Source organism: Salmo trutta, unplaced genomic scaffold (genome assembly GCF_901001165.1).
Source record: "Salmo trutta unplaced genomic scaffold, fSalTru1.1, whole genome shotgun sequence".
In the NCBI taxonomy this organism is placed as follows: Eukaryota; Metazoa; Chordata; class Actinopteri; order Salmoniformes; family Salmonidae; genus Salmo; species Salmo trutta.
This window is the reverse complement of record NW_021822682.1, coordinates 296,831-319,402: the sequence shown is the minus strand read 5'-3', so window position 1 is coordinate 319,402 and position 22,572 is coordinate 296,831. Positions and strand designations below refer to the sequence as shown.

The 22,572-nt window shown below is 39.6% G+C and overlaps 1 protein-coding gene and 6 non-coding genes across 7 annotated transcripts; all 7 read right to left on the bottom strand.

The window, feature by feature from the left end:
• Nucleotides 1-9,397: 9,397 nt before the first annotated feature.
• LOC115183263 (uncharacterized) lies at nt 9,398-22,243 on the bottom strand. The gene is made up of 3 exons (XM_029744604.1): nt 20,817-22,243; nt 17,893-17,897; nt 9,398-9,786 (listed from the first exon to the last, which is right to left on the bottom strand). Exons 1-3 carry the CDS (start codon nt 22,040-22,042, stop codon nt 9,683-9,685), a joined length of 1,335 nt encoding a protein of 444 aa, XP_029600464.1. The 5' UTR covers nt 22,043-22,243; the 3' UTR covers nt 9,398-9,682.
• Nucleotides 10,450-10,522, bottom strand: trnav-uac (transfer RNA valine (anticodon UAC)). Its single transcript has one exon. It is a non-coding gene; the product is annotated as a tRNA-Val (tRNA).
• Nucleotides 11,071-11,143, bottom strand: trnav-uac (transfer RNA valine (anticodon UAC)). The gene has a single exon. It is a non-coding gene; the product is annotated as a tRNA-Val (tRNA).
• On the bottom strand, nt 11,492-11,564 carry trnav-uac (transfer RNA valine (anticodon UAC)). The gene has a single exon. It is a non-coding gene; the product is annotated as a tRNA-Val (tRNA).
• trnav-aac (transfer RNA valine (anticodon AAC)) lies at nt 13,128-13,200 on the bottom strand. Its single transcript has one exon. It is a non-coding gene; the product is annotated as a tRNA-Val (tRNA).
• Nucleotides 15,236-15,308, bottom strand: trnav-aac (transfer RNA valine (anticodon AAC)). Its single transcript has one exon. It is a non-coding gene; the product is annotated as a tRNA-Val (tRNA).
• On the bottom strand, nt 15,450-15,522 carry trnav-aac (transfer RNA valine (anticodon AAC)). The gene has a single exon. It is a non-coding gene; the product is annotated as a tRNA-Val (tRNA).
• Nucleotides 22,244-22,572: the final 329 nt, after the last annotated feature.

The following is a 22,572-nucleotide window of genomic DNA, read 5'->3' as shown; positions in this document are numbered from 1 at the left end:
AATCTTCTATACTACCCACAATGCACTATTTCTCAACGTCATATGGATGTGCTACCGAGTGTAAGGGTGTAATGAAGTTTAACTCGGCACGCCAATTAAGAACAAATTCTTATTTACATTGACGCCCTACCCCTGTTTCCAGTTATCTACAAGGCTAGGAGAACCTATTCAAGTAAGTAAGTAAATAGATTTAGAAAATGTAAAAAAAACTATGTATTATTAGCTAACTAGCTACAGTGCAGGCTAACTCAAATGAGCTGCTAAATGAGCTAGCTATCTAACCAACTTCACATACTGTATAGATAGATAGCTAGCTAAGTGAATTAAATATCACCAGCTACCTAACTTCATATTAGCTAGCTATCTTGATGTATTTATCACTGTAAAAAACAAACTCCAAATGCATTTGTAGGTAGCTAGCTAACAGCCATGGAGGAGGGTGAAAGGATAGCAGCCCCAACTGTCAGTGAGAGAGGAGGCTATTCTGGATAGGGCAGGTACTTTTGTGTAGTTCCTGTCCCTAGAAGTGAGGACGGAGATAATAGTAACATAATATTCAGTGTGGTGTAATTTGACTATAATGAAGTCTGTTTCTTGTGAGGTTTTCTGTCCTCAGATAAAGAGCTCTATGAAAGCCAGTCTACGTATGAAGAGGTCCCAATGAAGAGCAGTGGTTCTCAGTCCTGGGGACTCAAAGAGGGGCACATTGTTGTTTTTGCCTTCACACTGCACAGCTGATTCAAATAATCAACTCATTATCAAGCTTCAAGTGGTATTTATGTGTTCATTTGTGATGCCGTCCTTGATATGATCCTGTTATTGTCACATGCTACACATGTACATATGTGTGCCCATGCATCTATCAATCCAATGTTATCATGATTTGTTATCAGGGATATTATACTTTAGTAATCCACAATGACCTGGTGATGTAACAGTCTAATAATTACATTGTCTTCCATATTCCTACAGAGACCCTGTAACTGGAGATTCCTTCAAAACGATTGCCTACAGTTACCTTGTAGGGCACTGCAAGGTTGGGTGACCAGGGTCATCTGGGACTGCCTTCTGGAGGAATTCAGGTGTGTGAAGGCTACCTGTGTCCTGCGTAACTTCATGAGGATGGACACGAGGACCCTAGACTACACTATGCACAACCAAAGGCTCTTTTAAGAGCCATTCACATTGCAATAAGAGTATTCTTCCATTTACTGAGCTATGTCAACTGCAGTTATTCAATTCATAGTTTCTCTCCCTTTGATTTCTACTTCTCAGGTGAGGGTGCTGTTTAGGTAAGGGTGTGATGTCTGTGCAAAAACAAAACAGGCTATTTTAAATCACCCATATTGAAAAAAATTAGAACAATTAGACACCCTATAACCCACACCTATACACTCATGAATCAATCTGATTGATGGATTGTGTTGTGCAGTAAACAGGCTCAGGTGTATAACTGTGGATCCTTCCACCATCAAAGAATAGGCAAGAGGGCCAACCATGGAGAATAGTAAGACACTTCATTATTTCTATAACTACACTGTATTGTTTGTCCTTGTTGGTCCGTTCATGTTTTTCAGCATAAAGTACTCTGCAGCCACTTAGTGTGGTGTGGACACCAGGTGAGGCCACACAGAGATTCCTGTTGAACACTGTCGCTTTAACTACCTTATTTTCTCAATAACAGTCTCTCTCCTTCACTTCATCCCTCTCTCCCCTTCTCCCTAAATCCTCTAGGTTATATCAGCTGTGTCGGTGAACCCCTCCTGCATCTGAACTGGCTACATAGAGGGCACAGCATGATCAGAGGTGAGAGGTCACTTGGTCAGGTCAACAGGAAGTATTATTAAAGAGATGCTTTACATTGAAATACAGATAGAGATGCAGTAGTCCCAGAGTTAATGATCCCAGGTCAGTTTATATTATACAGGAAGTATTATTAAATAGATGCTTTACATTGAAATACAGATAGAGATGCAGTCGTCCCAGAGTTAATGATCCCAGGTCAGTTTTGCATTTCACCTCCTGATTGATGACTAACAATGTTAGAATAAAAAATAAAAACACAAGGTTTAAACATGCTCTCTCTCTCCATCTGTCTCTCGTCTGCAGGTATGTTTTGATGTGAGAGGATGCCAACCCCCAGTCCCATCATCACCACCTCACCTGCTTTTAAGAACCTTTGGGCCGACGAGAGACACTATTATGTAATTGTGATGAACTGAGAGAATATTTATGTAGCACTGTGATTCATTAATCATGTGCTGCCTTCCCTGCTCCTATGTGCTTACCTCTTTCCCTTTCTGTCTTTTACACCTCTCTCACCACCTCCTCTTTCTTCCTCTGTTTTTATAATGCACAACAGATGTGCATTGAAGTACAGATTGAAACTTGTATTTATAACACTTGTATAATGAGCTTTTCAATAAAGCGTTTCACATTCTCTACTGGTTGAAATGAAGTGTAATTTGATGAAATACTCCACCTATCCTGTGTTTATCAGATCAATGCAGATGAAGGGCATTAGATGTTGAGATTAACCAGTGTTAGAGTATTTACATGATGCATAGGAAGTGTAGTGTTCTGTTTTTTAACATTATATTTCTGTATATATGAATTAACTAGTTAAATCCTGTTTCTAGTCTATTAGTTACAATGTGTAACCATTGATGTCCCAGGACCAAGATTGGTAAACACTGTTGAAGTGTATAATTGTAATACATACATGCAGACACAGCGTCATTCAAAGACTGGAATTTGATACTCCTGGTATTGGATATGACTGAAAAATAATCTCAAAGACATTCATACCTAAACTGCACCTTTATTTTCCAAGGTATAATACATGATCAGTGAATATATTAAATGTACAGGCTACAATGTGGGGATCTCATGCATGGTAATAACTACATGTATATACGACTTGCATCCTTGGCACAACATGATATTATATTCTACTCAATCCATAGGCTTCATTAATGTCATTCAGGCTGTTTTGAAGTTGATACAACTGGCTATGATAGCTGAGGTTCATAGGTTCTGAACTAATATGTATACCAAACGTTTGGGTCCATACACAGATCGGCTAGATAGCTAGCTACACATCCATAGGCATACAGGTATTATAATCATCCACTGCACAATAAGCAAGAACATAGCTAGCTATGTTATTTCATCTATCTGCATGGCAAATATCAGCAAGGCAAGCTAACACAATTGTACATTCAATTTGCAGTAAATTCTTCAGCTGGCTAGATTCTATACATCCACTGTTTCACAAAACGACAGCCTGGTTTGCTGGTTGTTTCAGGAGTCCCTAAAACAACCAGAATTACAATTTCATACTCATGTCACAACACCCATAAAGCTAGTCAGCTAGCTGGCTAATGTTAGCTAGTCAGCTAGCTGGTTAATGTTAGCTAGTCAGCTAGCTGGTTAATGTTAGCTAGCTGGCTATTGTTAGCTAGTCAGCTAGCTGGTTAATGTTAGCTAGTCAGTTAGTTGGTTAATGTTAGCTAGTCAGCTAGCTGGTTAATGTTAGCTAGTCAGCTAGCTGGCTAATGTTAGCTAGTCAGCTAGTTGGTTAATGTTAGCTAGTCAGCTAGCTTGCTAAATCGCGATTTTCGTAAATGAACTTTACGATTAAAAAAAGCATAATCGTTTGTCTCTACATTAACTAACATTCCTGTAAACTGTACATGTTTCTGCATGATTCGTTATGACGTTATAATCCCTTACATTTGCTTCCATCCTAGTATATCTGTCCGCCATCTTTGATCCGGTTCAGTTCTGTGTAGGGGTACCCCTCTCTCCTAGTATTTCTGTCCGCTGTAATAAATATATCGCATAAGCTTGTCTATTGCGCAACACTTATCTGCTGATACAAAAGACACATTCTGTGTTGAACGGATACTAGCTATACACGCACACCCAGAAACAGATGGCCGACTTAGACCTTACACAGCACTGATAAAACAGGAAATGCCCTGATCACAGGGGCCAGCGGCCAGTCTCGCAATAACATCTTGTGACTACAGAGACACACAGACAATGACTCAGCACAAAACACACATGTACACACACACACAAACCCATCCCTGAGGGCTGGGTTAGAGGAACAGAGAACACACTCATGGATCAATGGGGAGTCGACACCGACCCGAGACCGGATCAACCCTCCACTCAACGACCAGTCAGGAGGACGAATCTACAAGACTCAACCTACGTCATAGCATTACAATCATGTTGTATAAAACAGATGCACACTATGTTTTGGGGCTCTCTTCTGCTAGTTCCCTAAGAGCTAAACGAACGAGTCCGTGCACGCTTTGCCAAATATCTTTGTCTCTTAATAAAACTGCCTTACTATAATTGAATCCATCCTGTCCAGCGTCTTGACTTGGTCTCCTTCTCAAGTAACTGATCATCAACAAAACTTGGTAGCAGAGGATGGTTTCATACTTCTGAATTTGGTCCATAAATGGTTGATGTGAGAGGAGACAAGTCCAGGACAATCTCGTGAGGACGGGTGACCTGTCCGCAGGAGCCATCGGCGATTCTACTTGCCCCGGGAAACTGATCAACGAGCTAGACTAAAAAAAGGTAAGCAGAGCCTGTTAAAACAAAATCTGCATATTATATTATAGTCTTTATCCAAATTTTGATCAGTAGTACTGGGCGTGAGTATGAATTGTTGTTAAATTGTATGTAAATTGTGTTAACAAATGTTAAGGCTGAATACAAAGATATTTGACTGAATAGAGAGCCTGTGTGGCGATCCTGTGTGGATCTGTGAGCCTGTGTGGCGATCCTGTGTAGGTCAAAGTCTGTGTGACTCCCCGTGTAGACTGTGAGCCTGTGTGGCACGTCATTGATAGAATATATCCGTTAACTTGGGAGGGCTACTGGAATGGCAACCAGATGAGACCACCCATGTACATGTGGAGGAATTAAAGTAAATATAACTCATTGTAACTATATAACCCTGATGACTGCATGATTTGGGGGTTCGTTCCATGAGACCTCCAATACCAAGGTGATATTTAAACAATTTGAGGGCCGCCGTGCTGTTGGGGTTGTGGGGAACAAATAAAATATAACCACATAACACTTTGTTTACGAGGGTGGGACACCAGAGATAAGTCGGTGTCCGCGCCGTGAATACATCGCTGGTCTTTACCAGTGACGGGCTAAGTATACAAAGATAGAGAGACACTTATACAGATAATAAGATGGCAACTACTCCACCAACCAAGCTCAAATTTAGTGAATATTTGGAACAAAAAAATACAGGATAGAGCTGGGGGAAAGGAACAGTATAAAGCAATTGGTGGGAGAGATTCGGGATTGTACACAAATTTGGGTCGGTGTGCAGGCCCCAATCTCAGGGCCTCGTGGAACACGCCAATCAATCCCTTAAGGCTAAAATAGCTAAGGTATGTGCAGGATCGAAGTTGACTTGGGTGGAAGCCCTGCCCCTGGCGTTGATGGCTATGAGAGCCTCTCCAGGTGCAGGCACCCATCTCTCTCCTCATGAGATAATGACTGGTAGAGTCATGCCTGGTCCACCAAGGGAGGGAGGTCATATGCCCGCCCTTGATGTACAACAAATTGCAATGTCTGACTATGTGAGAAAACTGACGGAACTTTCTGCAGCTCTCTCCACACAGATCCGCAAGGTCCAAGAGGGGGAGCTGTCGGGAGATTCGCCACCACTGAAGGTAAAAGTTGGGGACTGGGTGAGGGTCAAAGTCCACAAGAGAAAGTGGCTGGAACCCAGGTGGACTGGACCGTACGAAGTGAAGGAAGTTACTTCACACTCTGTCCAGGTCAAAGGTAAATCAGGCGCGCCTTGGCACCACCTTACACACTGCACTCTGGCCCCAACCCCTTCCAGAACTTTGACTGAAACCAGGGCCGATTTGCGCGCCCTAAAATTCGATTCCAACCACTGAAACCTTAGTGGGGGAAAATGGGACAACAGCTCCCGTTTCCACGACCTAAGGCGCCACGCCCAGGGTCAGGTTATCTCCCTCCCTGGGAGAGGCTGGGGATATCAGCTCCCCTGTTTGTTATTTTCATAATCATTGCCGGAGTATCCTTAGGAACTCTCACTGGTGGGGATTTGAACATTGCATGGAAAAATATTAAGTTAGTAAAGTGAATTGCAGGTGGAGTTAATTTTATTTTTACAGGGACGGTGCACATTAAACACAGTTGTGTGTATAATGGCAGGTTATTCTTAGCAAACAGAATGGGCCGGTTTGCAGACAAACTGAAGGGGTTTAAGGTTTTAAGCAATCTTGGGTTAAATTAGTCAAGTAGTATGTTAAAGTAGGGGAGTTTAATAGGTTTGAAGTACAGTATTGTATCCAAGGGTAGCGCATGTTCAATTAAGTTTAAAACTAATGATTGGGGGGAGTATAATGGAATTATAAAGTATTTTTAGGTTTTGTTTGTAGTTAACGTTTGGGTTTTTGAATCGGTGTAGTATGAGGAAATGCTGACCAAGTGGTTATTTTATGGAAAAAGGAGCGCTTAACTATCTTTGGGAAAAATACCTAGGGACAGGATATCTTAAAGGGGTATACACACATGGCATTTTGAAGTTTTGGTTTCTGAGTTTTAATTAAGCACGTGAAATTCCTCTCATAGGGATTGTTCTGGGAAATTGAGATACAAAATGTAGATAAAGTTCTTAGCCTTCATTTGTCTAAATGTAGAAACACGGTTCTGAAAGGGTGGTAGGACTTTCGACCCCTCTGGTGACTTTTCCTTTTGTGGTCTGATCAGCCGCAATGAAAAGCCATTTGGATGGTGAATTTAAGGTCATTTGTGATACTGACTTTAAGGAAATTTGTAGAACTGGTAATTATGATGGAATTAAAGTTCTTACACACAATTGGATAATTTGAACCAATGAGAATGACGATAAGGGTACAATAATTTTTCTTTGTGGAGTAGTTCAGATTAGTCATTTTGATCTGATTATGTTATGTGAATATCGTTTGATAATTAGGGGTACTTTTTACATTATCTAGATAAGTTTATTTTCCCTTAGAAAGTCAGCGGTGGTTGTATTCAGTGTAAGAGATTTAACACAACAAGGCTATGGAATCGACATAATAGTATTATTATATTTTGTTGTGAATAAGTTTAATAATGGTAGACTTTTGTCAACAGGACAGGAATATATGACATCTGTAGGTGATCCAGGATCATTGAGGGTATCGAGATAAATTTAAGTAGCTATGGAATAAGACAATGAGACATTTAGTACTCCCCTGCACTGCTGAGACCTTGATGGGTTGGAAGTAGGAGGAGAGCATAAGCAAGGAAGAGAAGATAAAAGTGACACAGAAGAATTAGATAACGGTTAGTGAGTGGAGACCAGCATAGTTAAATTATGAACAGGTGAGGACAGAAATAACACTGGGAGAGACAGAAAAGACATAAGAATAGAAGATAGAAGGATAACTTAGTTAGGTTCATTTAGTTAGGATATTAATACATGGAGAGACTATCGGCTCCATAGGCATGTATTATAGTTTTGATTTTAAGTTATGTTTGGTAAAATTCGCTAGGAAAAGATATGATAATTTAGTGGAAAGTAGTTAAATCTTAAAGAAGATAAGACACTTCATAGAGGAATGCACAGGGTAGCTAAGGATGAATGCCCCAGGGAGAATTGGACATGTGGTAAATGGAAGGGGGCAATCCTAAAAGAGAAGGGCTGACATAAGGATAATTTACTGATCTTACCAAAGACATTGTTAAGAAATGCAGCAGAATTGATACATGGCTTGAGCCATGTATAAAAAGGGGGAGTATAGTAGAGCAGGCGATAGAACAGGATAGGATGCTACTAGAACAAAAACATTGTTTGTAGAATGTCCATTCCAACATTTGGAAATGGACTTATTGAACTATTCCGAATTGAGGGGAAGAAGGGGTGTTTAACAATAACAGATAAGTATAGCAAATGGGTAGAAGCATTCACAACTTACTTGGTGGACATGATTATGGTAGCTAAAATATTAAGTCAAGATATTATCCCTAGAGTTGGTTTACTAAGAGCCATCTCTTTAAATGATGGATGACAGTTTAGCTAATCAGGTAGAGCCTATAGAATGCCAGAGTTAGGGAGAATAGAAATACCAGAACAGGTAGACATATAAGTTAAAGATATACTAGCAGAGCACATGAGAAGACTGTTAACCAAACCCGTATGTCCAAGATTTTGTGTCCAACAGGTGAATTGCAAGAGAAGGTGATTCACTCAATCCAACTAGGAGACTGGGTGTGGATCCAGTCCCTGAGGAGAAAAAACTGGAAGCAGTCCCGTTGGGAAGGCCCATACCAGGTGCTATTAAACCATTGCCTTTGCCAGTAGGAAAGCTGAGAGAGTCACATGGGTCCACGTTACCCACTGCAAGAAGGTATGTACACATATGAGCACTGATGATCACACAGAGTTAGGAGAAGAACCGAGAACCAATAAGGTCCGGGGGTTACCTCCTTAACGAAGATTTCCTATCCCGACCGTTCATCACTGTGTATGCTCCTAGAGGTGTGAGTATGGGGTGGTACCTAGCAGATCGACTAAGGGCAGGAGAGGGTTGACGGTTTTTGGGAAGAGTAGAGGCTCTGAGCTGCATCATAATCTAATCTTTCTGATACATTCAGATCCAACACCTTCGGGTACTAATCATACGATACCGTTGTCATTGAGAAGAAGTAGAAGATAAACTATATAATACACTGATGAGTGACGTACAGAATAAGGAATCAAAGAAGATCAAGATGTAGAATTTTAGGTGAGCATTAAACAATTCCTTGGGGAAGCAGACAACTGTATAGGAATCGGGGTTGGCCAGATTGAAGTACTCAGCCAACCCACCTCGGTTCACCTGGATTCCTGATGAGCACCAGTGTTATAGATACAAGAATGGCACCGAGAATTGAGATGATTTTAACGGCTGGAAAGGTAATCGTTAATGTGACTGACTTAGGTTTGAAAGCACAGGAGAAAATTTGTAACCTCATAGCACCTATGGCTGATGAAGGGTGGGCTAGTACCAGCAAAGGACGCATACGACAAGAATTACCACAAAGGGTGGTTAGGAACTTGCGCCCTGGGGTTATTGGTCCAACCAGTTTGAATTAGTGATAAGAGACCAGTTATAGGAGGCTAAAGTAGGTACAGGAGGAGTTTTGATAAGGATGGGAATGGCTTTGTCTAGATGGATGCTATTGGCATCCTCAGGGAGGTTCCAGATGAATACAAAGTTATGAATCAAATATGTGAAGGCTTTAACAGTACATTATGTTGGTAGTTGACAATAAATAATATTGTGGATTGAATTAATGACATCTTTTATAATCAACAGAGATTCATGAATGAAACCGGGGATGCAGTAAAGAGGTTCTCTGACCAATTTTCCGCCACCTCCCTCATGACCTGGTAAAATAGACTAACTCTCGATAGGTTACGGGCAAAGAGGATGGTGTAGGTAGAATGATTAGGTTCATTGCTGTACGTACATTTTTGATAACACAGCCCATGTTTGGGAAATGGAAAAGTGTTGCAAGAACTGTATTATGGGCTGCTTTAACCTGTATGAGTGTGTTTGGGTTGTGTGGTTGTTGTTTGGTCCCGTGTGCAAGAGGTTTAATAACCAGAACTTTAGAGAGATGATAACGGAGCAGATGGTGAGCTACGGACCGAGTGAAAGTTCAGATCAATGAGACGACAAGTACCTACCGCCGAGCAAGCCTGTTCCCCTTTTTCTTTGTCACGTCTTGCAGACGTGAAGAGGGGGATTTGTAATAAAGATAATCTAACGTTTTAACTAATGATATATAAGGAGGGCATTTGCACAACATGCTTCACAACAGCACACAACAAAATTCCAGAGACATATTGAGCAACCAACTGATACCAATCACGACCACACCCAGAGACAGATGGCTGACTTAAGCACTCACACAAAAATGTCAAGACATGAAAGCGCCCTAGCCACACGAACTGACCACTGGTGTAAAAAACAACATTCCATGAATATCGTAACCAACCAGACACGAATTAGCAGAAAAACACACTTAGGGGTGTTGGACTCCGAGGACAAAGGACACTGCCCAGGGCCAATGGGAAGTCGACACCACCTGGAGAATGGACCGTCCCTCCACTCATCAACCAGTCAGGAGAGCGGACCTACTAGACTCAACCTATGTCAACACACTGTTATTTCATTGTATAAATTGGATGCACACCATGTTTCGGCGCTCTCTTCCGCTAGTTCCCTATGAGCTAAACGAAGGAGTCCGTGCACGCTTTGCCAATTATCTTTGTCTCATAATAAAATGCCTTACTATAATTGAATCCACCCGGTCCAGCGTCCTGACTTGGTCTCCTTCTCAAGTAACTGATCATCAACACGTGTCAAAGAGCACTGTTTCCGCCCGGTTTCGAACCGAGGACTTTTCGCGTGTAAAGCGAACGTGATAACCACTACACTACAGAAACCGCAGCTCGATCTTTCTGCAAGTGGTAAACCGAATTTTACCGATATTCATGGCACGTTTTCGAATTTCCAAAATAAGGCATTAATGAATTTCTCTGTTACCACTATGATACTTCTTGAATGTGTCAATGAGCGTTGTCCCCGCCCGGCTTCGAACCGAGGACCTTTCGCGTGTAAAGCAACCGTGATAACCAATACACTACAGAAACTGCTGCTACATTTAGCTACAAGGAGTAAACCGAATTTTACAGATATTCATGGCACGTATTCAAATTTCCAAAATAATGAATTTCTCTGTTACCACTATGGTACTTCTTGAATGTGTCAATGAGCAGTTGTCCCCGCCCGGCTTCGAACCGTGGACTTTTCGCGTGTGAAGCAAACGTGATAACCACTACACTACAGAAACTGCTGCTACATTTAGCTACAAGGAGTAAACCGAATTTTACAGATATTCATGGCACGTATTCGAATTTCCAAAATACAGAATTTATGAAAATAACTATTCTCTGTTAAAAGTACAGTACCTACTGCACTTGTCAAAGAGCACTGTTTCTGCCCGGTTTCAAACCGAGGACCTTTCGCGTGTAAAGCAAAAGTGATAACCACTACACTACAGAAACTGCTATTTAATTTTTCTGCAAGGAGTAAACCGAATTTTACAGATATTCATGGCACGTATTCGATTTTCCAAAATAAAGAATTATTGAAATTTTCTGTTACCACTATGGTACTTCTTGAATGTGTCAATGAGCGTTGTTCCCGCCCGGTTTCGAACCAGGGACTTTTCGCGTGTGAAGCAAACATGATAACCACTACACTACAGAAACTGCTGCTACATTTAGCTACAAGGAGTAAACCAAATTTTATAGATATTCATGGCACGTATTCGAATTTCCAAAATTAGGGATTTATGAAAATAATTATTCTCTGTTAAAAGTACAGTACCTACTGCACATGTCAAAGAGCACTGTTTCCGCCCGGTTTTGAAACGAAGACCTTTCGCGTGTAAAGCGAACGTGATAACCACTACACTACAGAAACCGCTGCTCGATCGTTTTGCAAGGAGTAAACCGAATTTTACCGATATTCATGGCACGTATTCGAATTTCCAAAATAAGTCATTGATGAATTTCTCTGTTATCACTATGATACTTCTTGAACGTGTCAATGAGCGTTGTTTCCGCCTGGTTTCAAACCAGGGACCTTTCGCGTGTGAAGCAAACGTGATAACCACTACACTACAGAAACTGCTGCTACATTTAGCTACAAGGAGTAAACCGAATTTTAAAGATATTTATGGCACGTATTCGAATTTCCAAAATAAGGGATTAATGAAATTCTCTGTTACCACTATGGTACTTCTTCAATGTGTCAATGAGCGTTGTTTCCGCCTGGTTTCGAACCAGGGACCTTTCGCGTGTGAAGCAAACATGATAACCACTACAATACAGAAACTGCTGCTACATTTAGCTACAAGGAGTAAACCGAATTTTACTGATATTCATGGCGCGTATTCGAACTTCCAAAATACAGAATTTATGAAAATAACTATTCTCCAGTAAACGTACAGTGCCTACTGCACGTGTCAAAGTGCACTGTTTCCGCCCAGTTTCAACCGAGGATCTTTCGCGTGTTAAGCGAACCTGATAACCACTACACTACAGAAACTGCTGCTACATTTAGCTACAAGGAGTAAACCGAATTTTACTGATATTCATGGCGCGTACTCGAACTTCCAAAATACAGAATTTATAAAAATAACTTTTCTCTGTTACCGTTATAGTACTTCTTGAATGTGTCAATGAGCATTGTTTCCGCCCGGTTTCGAACCAGGGACCTTTCGCGTGTGAAGCAAACGTGACAATTACTACACTACAGAAACGTATTCGAATTTCCAAAATACAGAATTTATGAAAAGAACTATTCTCTGTTAAAAGTACAGTACCTACTGCACGTATCAAAGAGCACTGTTTCTACCCGGTTTTGATCCGAGGACCTTTTGCATGTTAAGCGAACGTGATAACCACTACACTACAGAAACTGCTGCTACAATTATCTTGCAAGGAGTAAACCGAATTTTACTGATATACATGTCACGTGTTCAAATTTCCAAAATTAGGTATTTATGAAAATAACTATTCTCTGTTAAAAGTAAAGTACCTACTGCACGTGTTAAAGAGCACTGTTTCTGCCTGGTTTCGATCTGAGGACCTTTCGCTTGTTAAGCAAACGTGATAACCACTACACTACAGAAACTGCTTCTACAATTAGCTGCAATGAGTAAAACAAATTTTACCGATATTCATGGCACGTATTCGAATTTGCAAAATAAGGCATTAACGAATTTCTCTGTTACCACTATGATACTTCTTGAACGTGTCATTGAGCGTTGTTTCCGACCGGTTTTGAACCAAAGACTTTTCGCATGTGAAGCAAACGTGATAACCACTACACTACAGAAACTGCTGCTACATTTATCTACAAGGAGTAAACCGAATTTTATAGATATTCATGGCACGTATTCGAATTTCCAAAATACAGAATTTATGAAAATAACTATTCTCTGTTAAAAGTATAGTGCCTACTGCACGTGTCAAAGAGCACTGTTTCCGCCCGGTTTCGAACCGAGGACTTTTCGCGTGTTAAGCGAACGTGATAACCACTACACTACAGAAACTGCTGCTACAGTTAGCTACGAGGAGGAAACCGAATTTTACTGATATTCATGGCACGTATTCTTATTTCCAAAATACAGAATTTATCAAAATAACTTTTATCTGTTAAAAGTACAGTACCTTACTGGACGTGTCAAAGAGCACTGTTTCCACCCGGTTTCGAACAGAGGACCTTTCGCGTGTTAAGCAAACGTGATAACCACTACACTACAGAAACTGCTGCTACATTTTGCTACAAGGAGTAAACCGAATTTTAAAGATATTCATGGCACGTATTCGAATTTCCAAAATAAGGCATTAATGAAATTCTCTGTTACCGCTATAGTACTACTTGAACGTGTCAATGAGCATTGTTTCCGCCCGGTTTCGAACCAGGGACCTTTCGCGTGTGAAGCAAACGTGATAACCACTACGCTACAGAAACTGCTGCTACAATTATCTGCAAGCAGTAAACCGAATTTTACAGATATTCATGGCACGTATTCGAATTTACAAAATAAGTCATTAATAAATTTCTCTTTTATCACTATGATACTTCTTGAATGTGTCAATTTGCGTTGTTTCCGCTGGGTTTCGAACCAGGGACTTTTCACGTGTGAAGCAAACGTGATAACCACTACACTACAGAAACTGCTGCTACAATTATCTGCAAGGAGTAAACCGAATTTTACAGATATTCATGGCACGCGTTCAAATTTCCAAAATTAGGCATTTATGAAAATAACTCTTCTCTGTTAAAAGTACAGTACCTACTGCACGTGTCAAATAGCACTGTTTCCAGCCGGTTTCGAACCGAGGACCTTTCGCATGTAAAGCGAACGTGATAACCACTACACTACAGAACCTGCTGCTTGATTTTTCTGCAAGGAGTAAACCGAATTTTACAGATATTCATGGCACGTATTCGAATTTCCAAAATAAGGCATTAATGAAATTCTCTGTTACCGCTATAGTACTTCTTGAATGTGTCAATGAGCGTTGTTTCCGCCCGGTTTCGAACCAGGGACCTTTCGCTTGTGAAGCAAACTTGATAACCACTACACTACAGAAACTGCTGCTACAATTATCTTGCAAGGAGTAAAACGAATTTTACTGATATACATGGCACGTGCTCAAATTTCCAAAATTAGGTATTTATGAAAATAACTATTCTCTGTTAAAAGTAAAGTACCTACTGCACGTGTTAAAGAGCACTGTTTCCGCCAGGTTTCGATCCGAGGACCTTTCGCGTGTTAAGCGAACGTGATAACCACTACACTACAGCAACTGCTGCTACAATTATCTGCAAGCAGTAAACCGAATTTTACAGATATTCATGGCACGTATTGGAATTTACAAAATAAGTCATTAATGAATTTGTCTGTTATCACTATGATACTTCTTGAATGTGTCAATTTGCGTTGTTTCCGCTGGGTGTCGAACCAGGGACTTTTCACGTGTGAAGCAAACGTGATAACCACTACACTACAGAAACTGCTGCTACAATTATCTGCAAGGAGTAAACCGAATTTTACAGATATTCATGGCACGCGTTAAAATTTCCAAAATTAGGCATTTATGAAAATATCTCTTCTCTGTTAAAAGTACAGTTCCTATTGCACGTGTCAAATAGCACTGTTTCCAGCCGGTTTCGAACAAAGGACCTTTCGCGTGTAAAGCGAACGTGATAACCACTACACTACAGAAACTGCTGCTTGATTTTTCTTCAAGGAGTAAACCGAATTTTACAGATATTCATGGAACGTATTCGAATTTCCAAAATAAGGCATTAATGAAATTCTCTGTTACCGCTATAGTACTTCTTGAATGTGTCAATGAGCGTTGTTTCCGCCCGGTTTCGAACCAGGGACCTTTCGCGTGTGAAGCAAACGTGAAAACAACTACATTACAGAACCTGCTGCAACAATTATCTTGCAAGGAGTAAAACGAATTTTACTGATATACATGGCACGTGTTCAAATTTCCAAAATTAGGTATTTATGAAAATAACTATTCTCTGTTAAAAGTAAAGTACCTACTGCACGTGTTAAAGAGCACTGTTTCCGCCCGGTTTCGATCCGAGGACCTTTCGCGTGTTAAGCGAACGTGATAACCACTACACTACAGAAACTGCTGCTACATTTAGCTACGAGGAGGAAACCAAATTTTACTGATATTCATGGCACGTATTGGAATTTCCAAAATACAGAATTTATGAAAATAACTTTTCTCTGTTAAAAGTACGGTGCCTACTGCACGTGTCAAAGAGCACAGTTTCCGCCCGGTTTCGAACCAAGGACTTTTCGCGTGTTAAGCGAACGTGATAACCACTACACTACAGAAACTGCTGCTACATTTAGCTAAGAGGAGGAAACCGAATTTTACAGATATTCATGGCACGTATTCGAATTTCCAAAATAAGGCATTAATGAAATTCTCTGTTACCGCTATAGTAATTCTTGAATGTGTCAATGAGCATCGCTTCCGCCCGGTTTCGAACCAGGGACCTTTCGCATGTGAAGCAAACATGATAACCACTACACTACAGAAACTGCTGCTACAATTATCTGCAAGGAGTAAACCGAATTTTACAGATATTCATGGCATGTATTCGAATTTCCAAAATACAGAATTTATGAAAATAACTATTCTCTGTCAAAAGTACAGTACCTACTGCACGTGTCAAAGAGCACTATTTCCACCCGTTTTGATTCGAGGACCTTTCGCGTGTAAAGCGAACGTGATAACCACTACACTACAGAAACTGCTGCTACAATTAGCTGCAAGGAGTAAAGCGAATTTTACAGATATTCATGGCACGTATTTGAATTTCCAAAATACAGAATTTATGAAAATAACTATTCTCTGTTAAAACTACAGTACCTACTGCACGTGACAAAGAGCACTGTTTCCGCCCGGTTTCGAACCGAGGACCTTTCGCGTGTTAAGCAAACGTGATTACCTCTACACTACAGAAACTGCTGCTACATTTTGCTACAAGGAGTAAACCGAATATTACAGATATTCATGGCACGTATTCGAATTTCCAAAAGAAGGCATTAATGAATTTCTCTGTTACCGCTATAGTACTTCTTGAATGTGTCAATGAGCATCGTTTCCGCCCGGTTTCGAACCAGGGACCTTTCACATGTGAAGCAAACGTGATAACCACTACACTACAGAAACTGCTGCTAAAATTATCTGCAAGGAGTAAACCGAATTTTACAGATATTCATGGCACGTATTCGAATTTCCAAAATACAGAATTTATGAAAATAACTATTCTCTGTTAAAAGTACAGTACCTACTGCACGTGTCAAAGAGCACTATTTCCACCCGGTTTTGATTCGAGGACCTTTCGCGTGTAAAGCGAACGTGATAACCACTACACTATAGAAACTGCTGCTACAATTAGCTACAAGGAGTAAACCGAATTTTACAGATATTCATGGCACGTATTCGAATTTCCAAAATACAGAATTTATGAAAATAACTATTCTCTGTTAAAAGTTACAGTACCTACTGCACGTGACAAAGAGCACTGTTTCCGCCCGGTTTCGAACCGAGGACCTTTCGCGTGTAAAGCGAACGTGATTTTTTTTTTATTTATTTTTTTATTATCAAAAATGTTTGTTTACAATATTTACAGTACAATCTACTGTTTACAGTACAATCCACAGAGAACAATACAGAAGACACTAGACTAACAGAAGCTGGTGAACAATTCACCCCCTATCAAATTCAAGGGACCCAATGAAAAACAAAGTAAATATCAAAACAGTGCTTTCAAAAATTATAAGTGATACCTCCACTCTCCTCTCGTGAAATTAACCCACTCCCTTCAACAAAAGATTCATCAAAATGTTCCATCCCATAATTAAACAACATATCTATGTGTTTACTGAACAGTGCTATAAAGATACTCCACACCTGAACCCTCTTTCTGTCAAAAGAAACATAATTCCTCCTACAAAAAATAGCATACCTCACAAAACTCAAAACCATATTCAACAAACACACATTAACACCCTCACATTTACCAGACACTCCAAATAACAAAAGTTCCTCCCACGCATACTTTTTCACGAAATCTCCCCCCCAGTTTCTACATAACATTTCCTTAACTTTACAAAAAAAATATTTTAAATCCTCACATTCTATAAACAAATGCATTAGAGTTTCCGGGAAACGTCCACATACATCGCATTCCCTTTCTATCTCACCATTAATTTGCTTTAACACCACCTTTGTAAATATTCTATTATGTCTTAATTTGAAATCATTATTTTCACACTCCTTACTATTATATTTAAATTTTCCCATATCTTTTTTTCATCTAATTCCGGAAAAACTACTTTCCAAAATTTCTCAGCAGCCGGCCTTCTACACACTTTTCCTACCATTATTCTATACAATCTTTTCACTGGTATACTAGATAAATGTACTTTCTTCTTACTGCTACCAATGAACAAATTAGGAAATACAAATAAATCTTCTCTTTCAACTTCACTATTTATTAAATCAACCCATTCTCTTGGTATACTATTCTTTATCTTGTTATACATATTATTCACTGTTCCCCTTCCCACCTCTTCATCCCATTCATTGATTATGTCAAAAATAGCTTCCCCAGGTAAAAACCCTGGAATTACCTCATATGTATAATCTTTTATTTGCCGTAGACCTGCACTCATAAATACTTTATTATACAAAACTTTTTCTTTGTTCTTGATTTTCTCATTCAGAAATATAGGTTGATTCATAATCAGGTCAATATGTCCACATTCATAATATACATTAGGCAACAACTCTGCCCATGCATTTAGCACCTCCTTATAAAAATCTGGTACCTTTTCAAACATGGCCCTTTTAAGCCCCATCAATAAACCATTATCCTCACAACCACCACTCTCCTCTAAGTAGACTTTAAAGAAGTGTTTCCAGCCATAATCTTCACTGTCATACAAATATTTCTTTACTGTTTTTATCCTAATAGCTTTTCTTTTGACATCTAAATCTACAAGTTTTAAACCTCCATCCACATAGTCAGCAATCAATGTTTTCTGAGCTATTCTCACTCCTTTACCATCCCATATAAAATTTGACACCACATTATTCAATTCATTTAGGACCCACTCCGGCATGTCCAGGACTCCCAAAACATACACAAATTTGGATAATACCAAAGCATTTGCAACAATTACTTTCCCTTGTAACTTAAGTTTTCTATTTTTCCAGAAATTCAACGTTAGCTTGACTTTATTAAGGATCCCAGTCCAAGTTATATCTTTTGCCTCTTTCTCCTTTACACCAATGTTTACTCCCAGCACTTTAATAAAATCCTTTGCGCTCTTGAATGGAATCTCACACCCTTTTACATTGATATCCCCAACAAACATTATTTCAGTCTTCTCTATATTAACTTTAGCACCCGATGCCTTGCCATATATATCTATGATTTCCATAATGCTTCCAATACTTTCTATATCCTTCACAGTACAAGTAGTGTCATCAGCGTACTGATGTACAACACTGACACCACCACCTGGGATTCCAACACCCCTTACTTCTTTATTAGTATTTATCAATGTAGCTAACGGTTCTGTAGAAACACTGTACAGCAGAGCTGACAAAGGACAGCCCTGCCTTACTGACCTCTCCACAGGGAAAGTATCTGTTAACACTCCGTTACATTTCACACAACTTTTAGCCCCACTATACAACAGGTTGATCCAAGAAACAAACTTTGGCCCAAACCCAAACCTCTCCATAGTTTGTAATAAAAAGCTGTGCTCCACTCTATCAAAAGCTTTGTTAAAATCCAAACTTAAAACTATACCACCTTCATTTTTCATTTGATTAACAACATCCCTAATTGTACAAATTACATCTACAATATCTCTTCCAGGTATGCCGTAGGCTTGTGTTGATTCAATAATACTCCCAATCACCTTTTTCATCCTATTCGCTAACACTTTAGTCAGTATCTTATAGTCCGAATTTAGAAGGCTAATAGGCCTATAATTTTCTAACTTTAATCTACTGCCCCTATTTTTGAATAAGATCGTTAACATTCCAGTTGACATAGACTCAGGGATTTCCTTATTCTCTTCCATATAATGAAACACCCTCACTAAAATGGGTGCCAAAATATCTACAAAGACTTTATAGAACTCATTTGTTAAACCGTCCAAACCCGGACTTTTATTACCTTGCGTGCTAACAATTGCTTCCTTGATTTCCATAATCGAAATCTCTTCATCACACATCATTCTCTCTGCCTGCGATACTTTGGCACTAATTGTATCCAACACTTTTACAACACACACTTTATCTACATCATTCTTTTTGTAAAGATTTCTGTAAAAGTTTTCAACTGTCTCTAAGATCCCAACAAAATCGGTTACCTTTACACCTCTTTCATCTTCCAACTCTACAATGTAACTCTTAGTTTGTTTTCTTTTTTCCAGACCCCAAAAAAAGGATGTACATTTCTCTCCCTCCAAAGCGTACTGTGCCCTGCTCCTAACAATAGCACCCAAACATTTCTTTTTTTCATAACTACCCAGCTCTGCATGGATTTTCAAATAATTCACAACATCATAGTCTGGATCCGTATCAGCCTTTTCAAGTTCATGCAACATCCTATTCCTAAGCATTATTTCTTTCTGCTTATCTAACCGGTTATGATTTTTTGCGTACCTAATACTCCTATTTTTTACTTTTGCTTTCACTTCCTCCCACCATAAACACACATTCTCTTTTAACAGTAGATTAGACATTTCATCATTAATACATTCAACAATTTCATTTCTATATCCTTCCTCCTTTAACAGACTGGCATTTAAACACCATACACCTCCCCCTCTCCTCTCCTCTCCACACCAAAACCCATTTCAAATGACATTACTGCATGATCACTATATGCTGTAAAGGTATATGACACCTTCTTAACATTCTGCACCAATTCTTGTTTTGCTAGACATAAATCAATTCTGCTTTGTTTTAATTCCTTTAGAACCACCTGCCTTCTAGAGAATACTCTTCTGTTTGGATTTTCAGCCCTCCATATATCTACTAGATTCTCCTCATTCATAAGTTTCCATAATGCATTTCTAGAAGAGTCATATCTGAATTTAGCACAACTAGAGGCATCCATTCTACTACACCTCACATTAAAATCTCCTATCAGTATACAGTTTTCTGAGCACAGTGTTTTTAATTTGTGAAACATTTCTCTCCTTTCAGATTCAATATTTGAAGCATAAACATTAATTAAACGAAAAACTACATTTTGAACTTCAAATTCAATTACAATAAGTCTACCATCATTGTCAGCATATATTTGTTTTACATTCTGCACCACATCATTTTTTATCAAAATAGCCACACCACATGTTTTATCTCCTCCATGACTACAAAAAATTAAATCAGACCATTTACTCTTAATCTCCTGCATTTTGGATTCTGTCCAATTGGTCTCTTCAAAAAAACACAACATGTCTGCCTTAACAGACACTAATACCTGCTCAAATTTTCTCATGTTTCTCAAACTGTTACCGTTTAGGGATGCGACTGTAATCATTATTAATGTTTGCAGAAGTATAATCAGAGTCAAACAAGTCCTTTCAAATCCTACTTTTTCTTTTTTCCAAATCCCATCATCTCCCTGGTTTTCGACAATGACCTCTTATTTTTTACAAACAACTGAAGATCCTCACCATCTATTTCATCATCCGTCTCTTTATTTGGATTTTTGGGGGGAGCGGCTGTGAAGCCTTTTGAAAAGTGCGCTTTAACAGTACCCGTGACTTCAGTGGACCCAACCCACTCTTTGGTGTAATTCTCACACAGGCTTAAAGCTGGCTCAGGCACCTGAGAAGCACCTTGCACCATCTCCACCTGTGTATGTATTTCACCCATCATGTGCTGCTGTTCCACCTTGTCAGCAGCAGAGACTAAAACCCCGTCTCGTGCTTTGCCATAAGACATTACAGGCTCTTCAAGCTTATCTGCCATTGTCTCTGGAGTCACACTCTCCATGTCACTCTCATCCTCTCTCTCCATCGGCACACTCCCCTCCCCTTCCTCAGACGTGAGGTCCATTGTTTGCAAAAGTAAGTGATCTTCTCCCTTATTACAGCTACATCTAACTTTGGGTCTGTCACACATTTTGCACACATTTCCTATGTTCCGACATTCTCTGGCATAATGCCCTTGTTCACTACATTTGTGGCATGTGAATTCCGGACATTCCTTTAGTATGTGCCCCGGCTGAATACATAATCTACATACCTTCACTTGATTGTCGTGGATTACACGAAAATATTCAAATCCCTCGACAGTGTTAAATTTAGTAGAATATGGCAAGGATTGCACATTGTCTGTAAACTTTACCTTGCAAAATCTCGTCCCATCTACAATGTCCGTTCCTGGCCACATCCTCCTCTTGATTGGCGTGGTCGCCTTCACATTCCAGCCTTTTAGTTTCTCTTCTATCTCCTCATCCGTAATGTATGCAGGCAAATTCAAAAAGGACACCACCAGCTCATCGTTCCCTAATTCTTTAGCCATGATTTGACAGTTCTTTATCTTTAGCCCGTCTATTAGTCTTTCTTTTCCATTTACATGAGACATTGTTATTTCATACTTATTTCCGTCTTTCATTCGACATCCCAGTATTGCTCCGCAAACTTCCTTTATTCCTCTCAGCAATTCCATCGTTGTTATTCTCCCTTCTCCACTTATTTCCACGTTCACCGTCAGTTCCTTCTCATTTGTTCTTTTTTTCAGTTCTTCGTTTAACATTCTGATTTCACTGTTGTCCTTTCTCGTCGTCGTTTGTATTCTTGATGTCGAAGCCATGTTGTCTGTCCGGTTATTTTAAGCAATATCCCCCAAAAAGCTCACGCTGATGGGGGACAATAGCAAAAAAGTTTCACAGAAACTTCACTACAGTCACTCACAAACTTTCAAACTTATAAAGCAAATAGACCTCCAAAAACAACGATATTCTCTCTCAAGCACTCAGACACCTGCTTCTCTTCCACTTCTGAAACTCCAAAAAGGGGCATGTAAAGCGAACGTATATCAGTAAAATTCGGTTTACTCCTTGCAGATAATTGTACCAGCAGTTTCTGTAGTGTAGTGGTTATCACGTTTGCTTCACACGCGGAAGGTCCCTGGTTCGAAACCGGGCGGAAACAACGCTTATTGACACATTCAAGAAGTACTATAGCGGTAACAGAGAATTTCATTAATGACTTATTTTGGAAATTCGAATACGTGCCATGAATATCTGTAAAATTCGGTTTACTCCTTGCGGATAAATCAAGCAGCAGTTTCTGCTTAACACGCGAAAGGTCCTCGGTTCGAAACCGAGTGGAAACAGTGCT

Coding starts and splice junctions, on each gene's coding strand:
- LOC115183263 (XM_029744604.1), bottom strand. CDS start 22,042: ATGGCTTCGACATCAAGAATACAAACGACGACGAGAAAGGACAACAGT.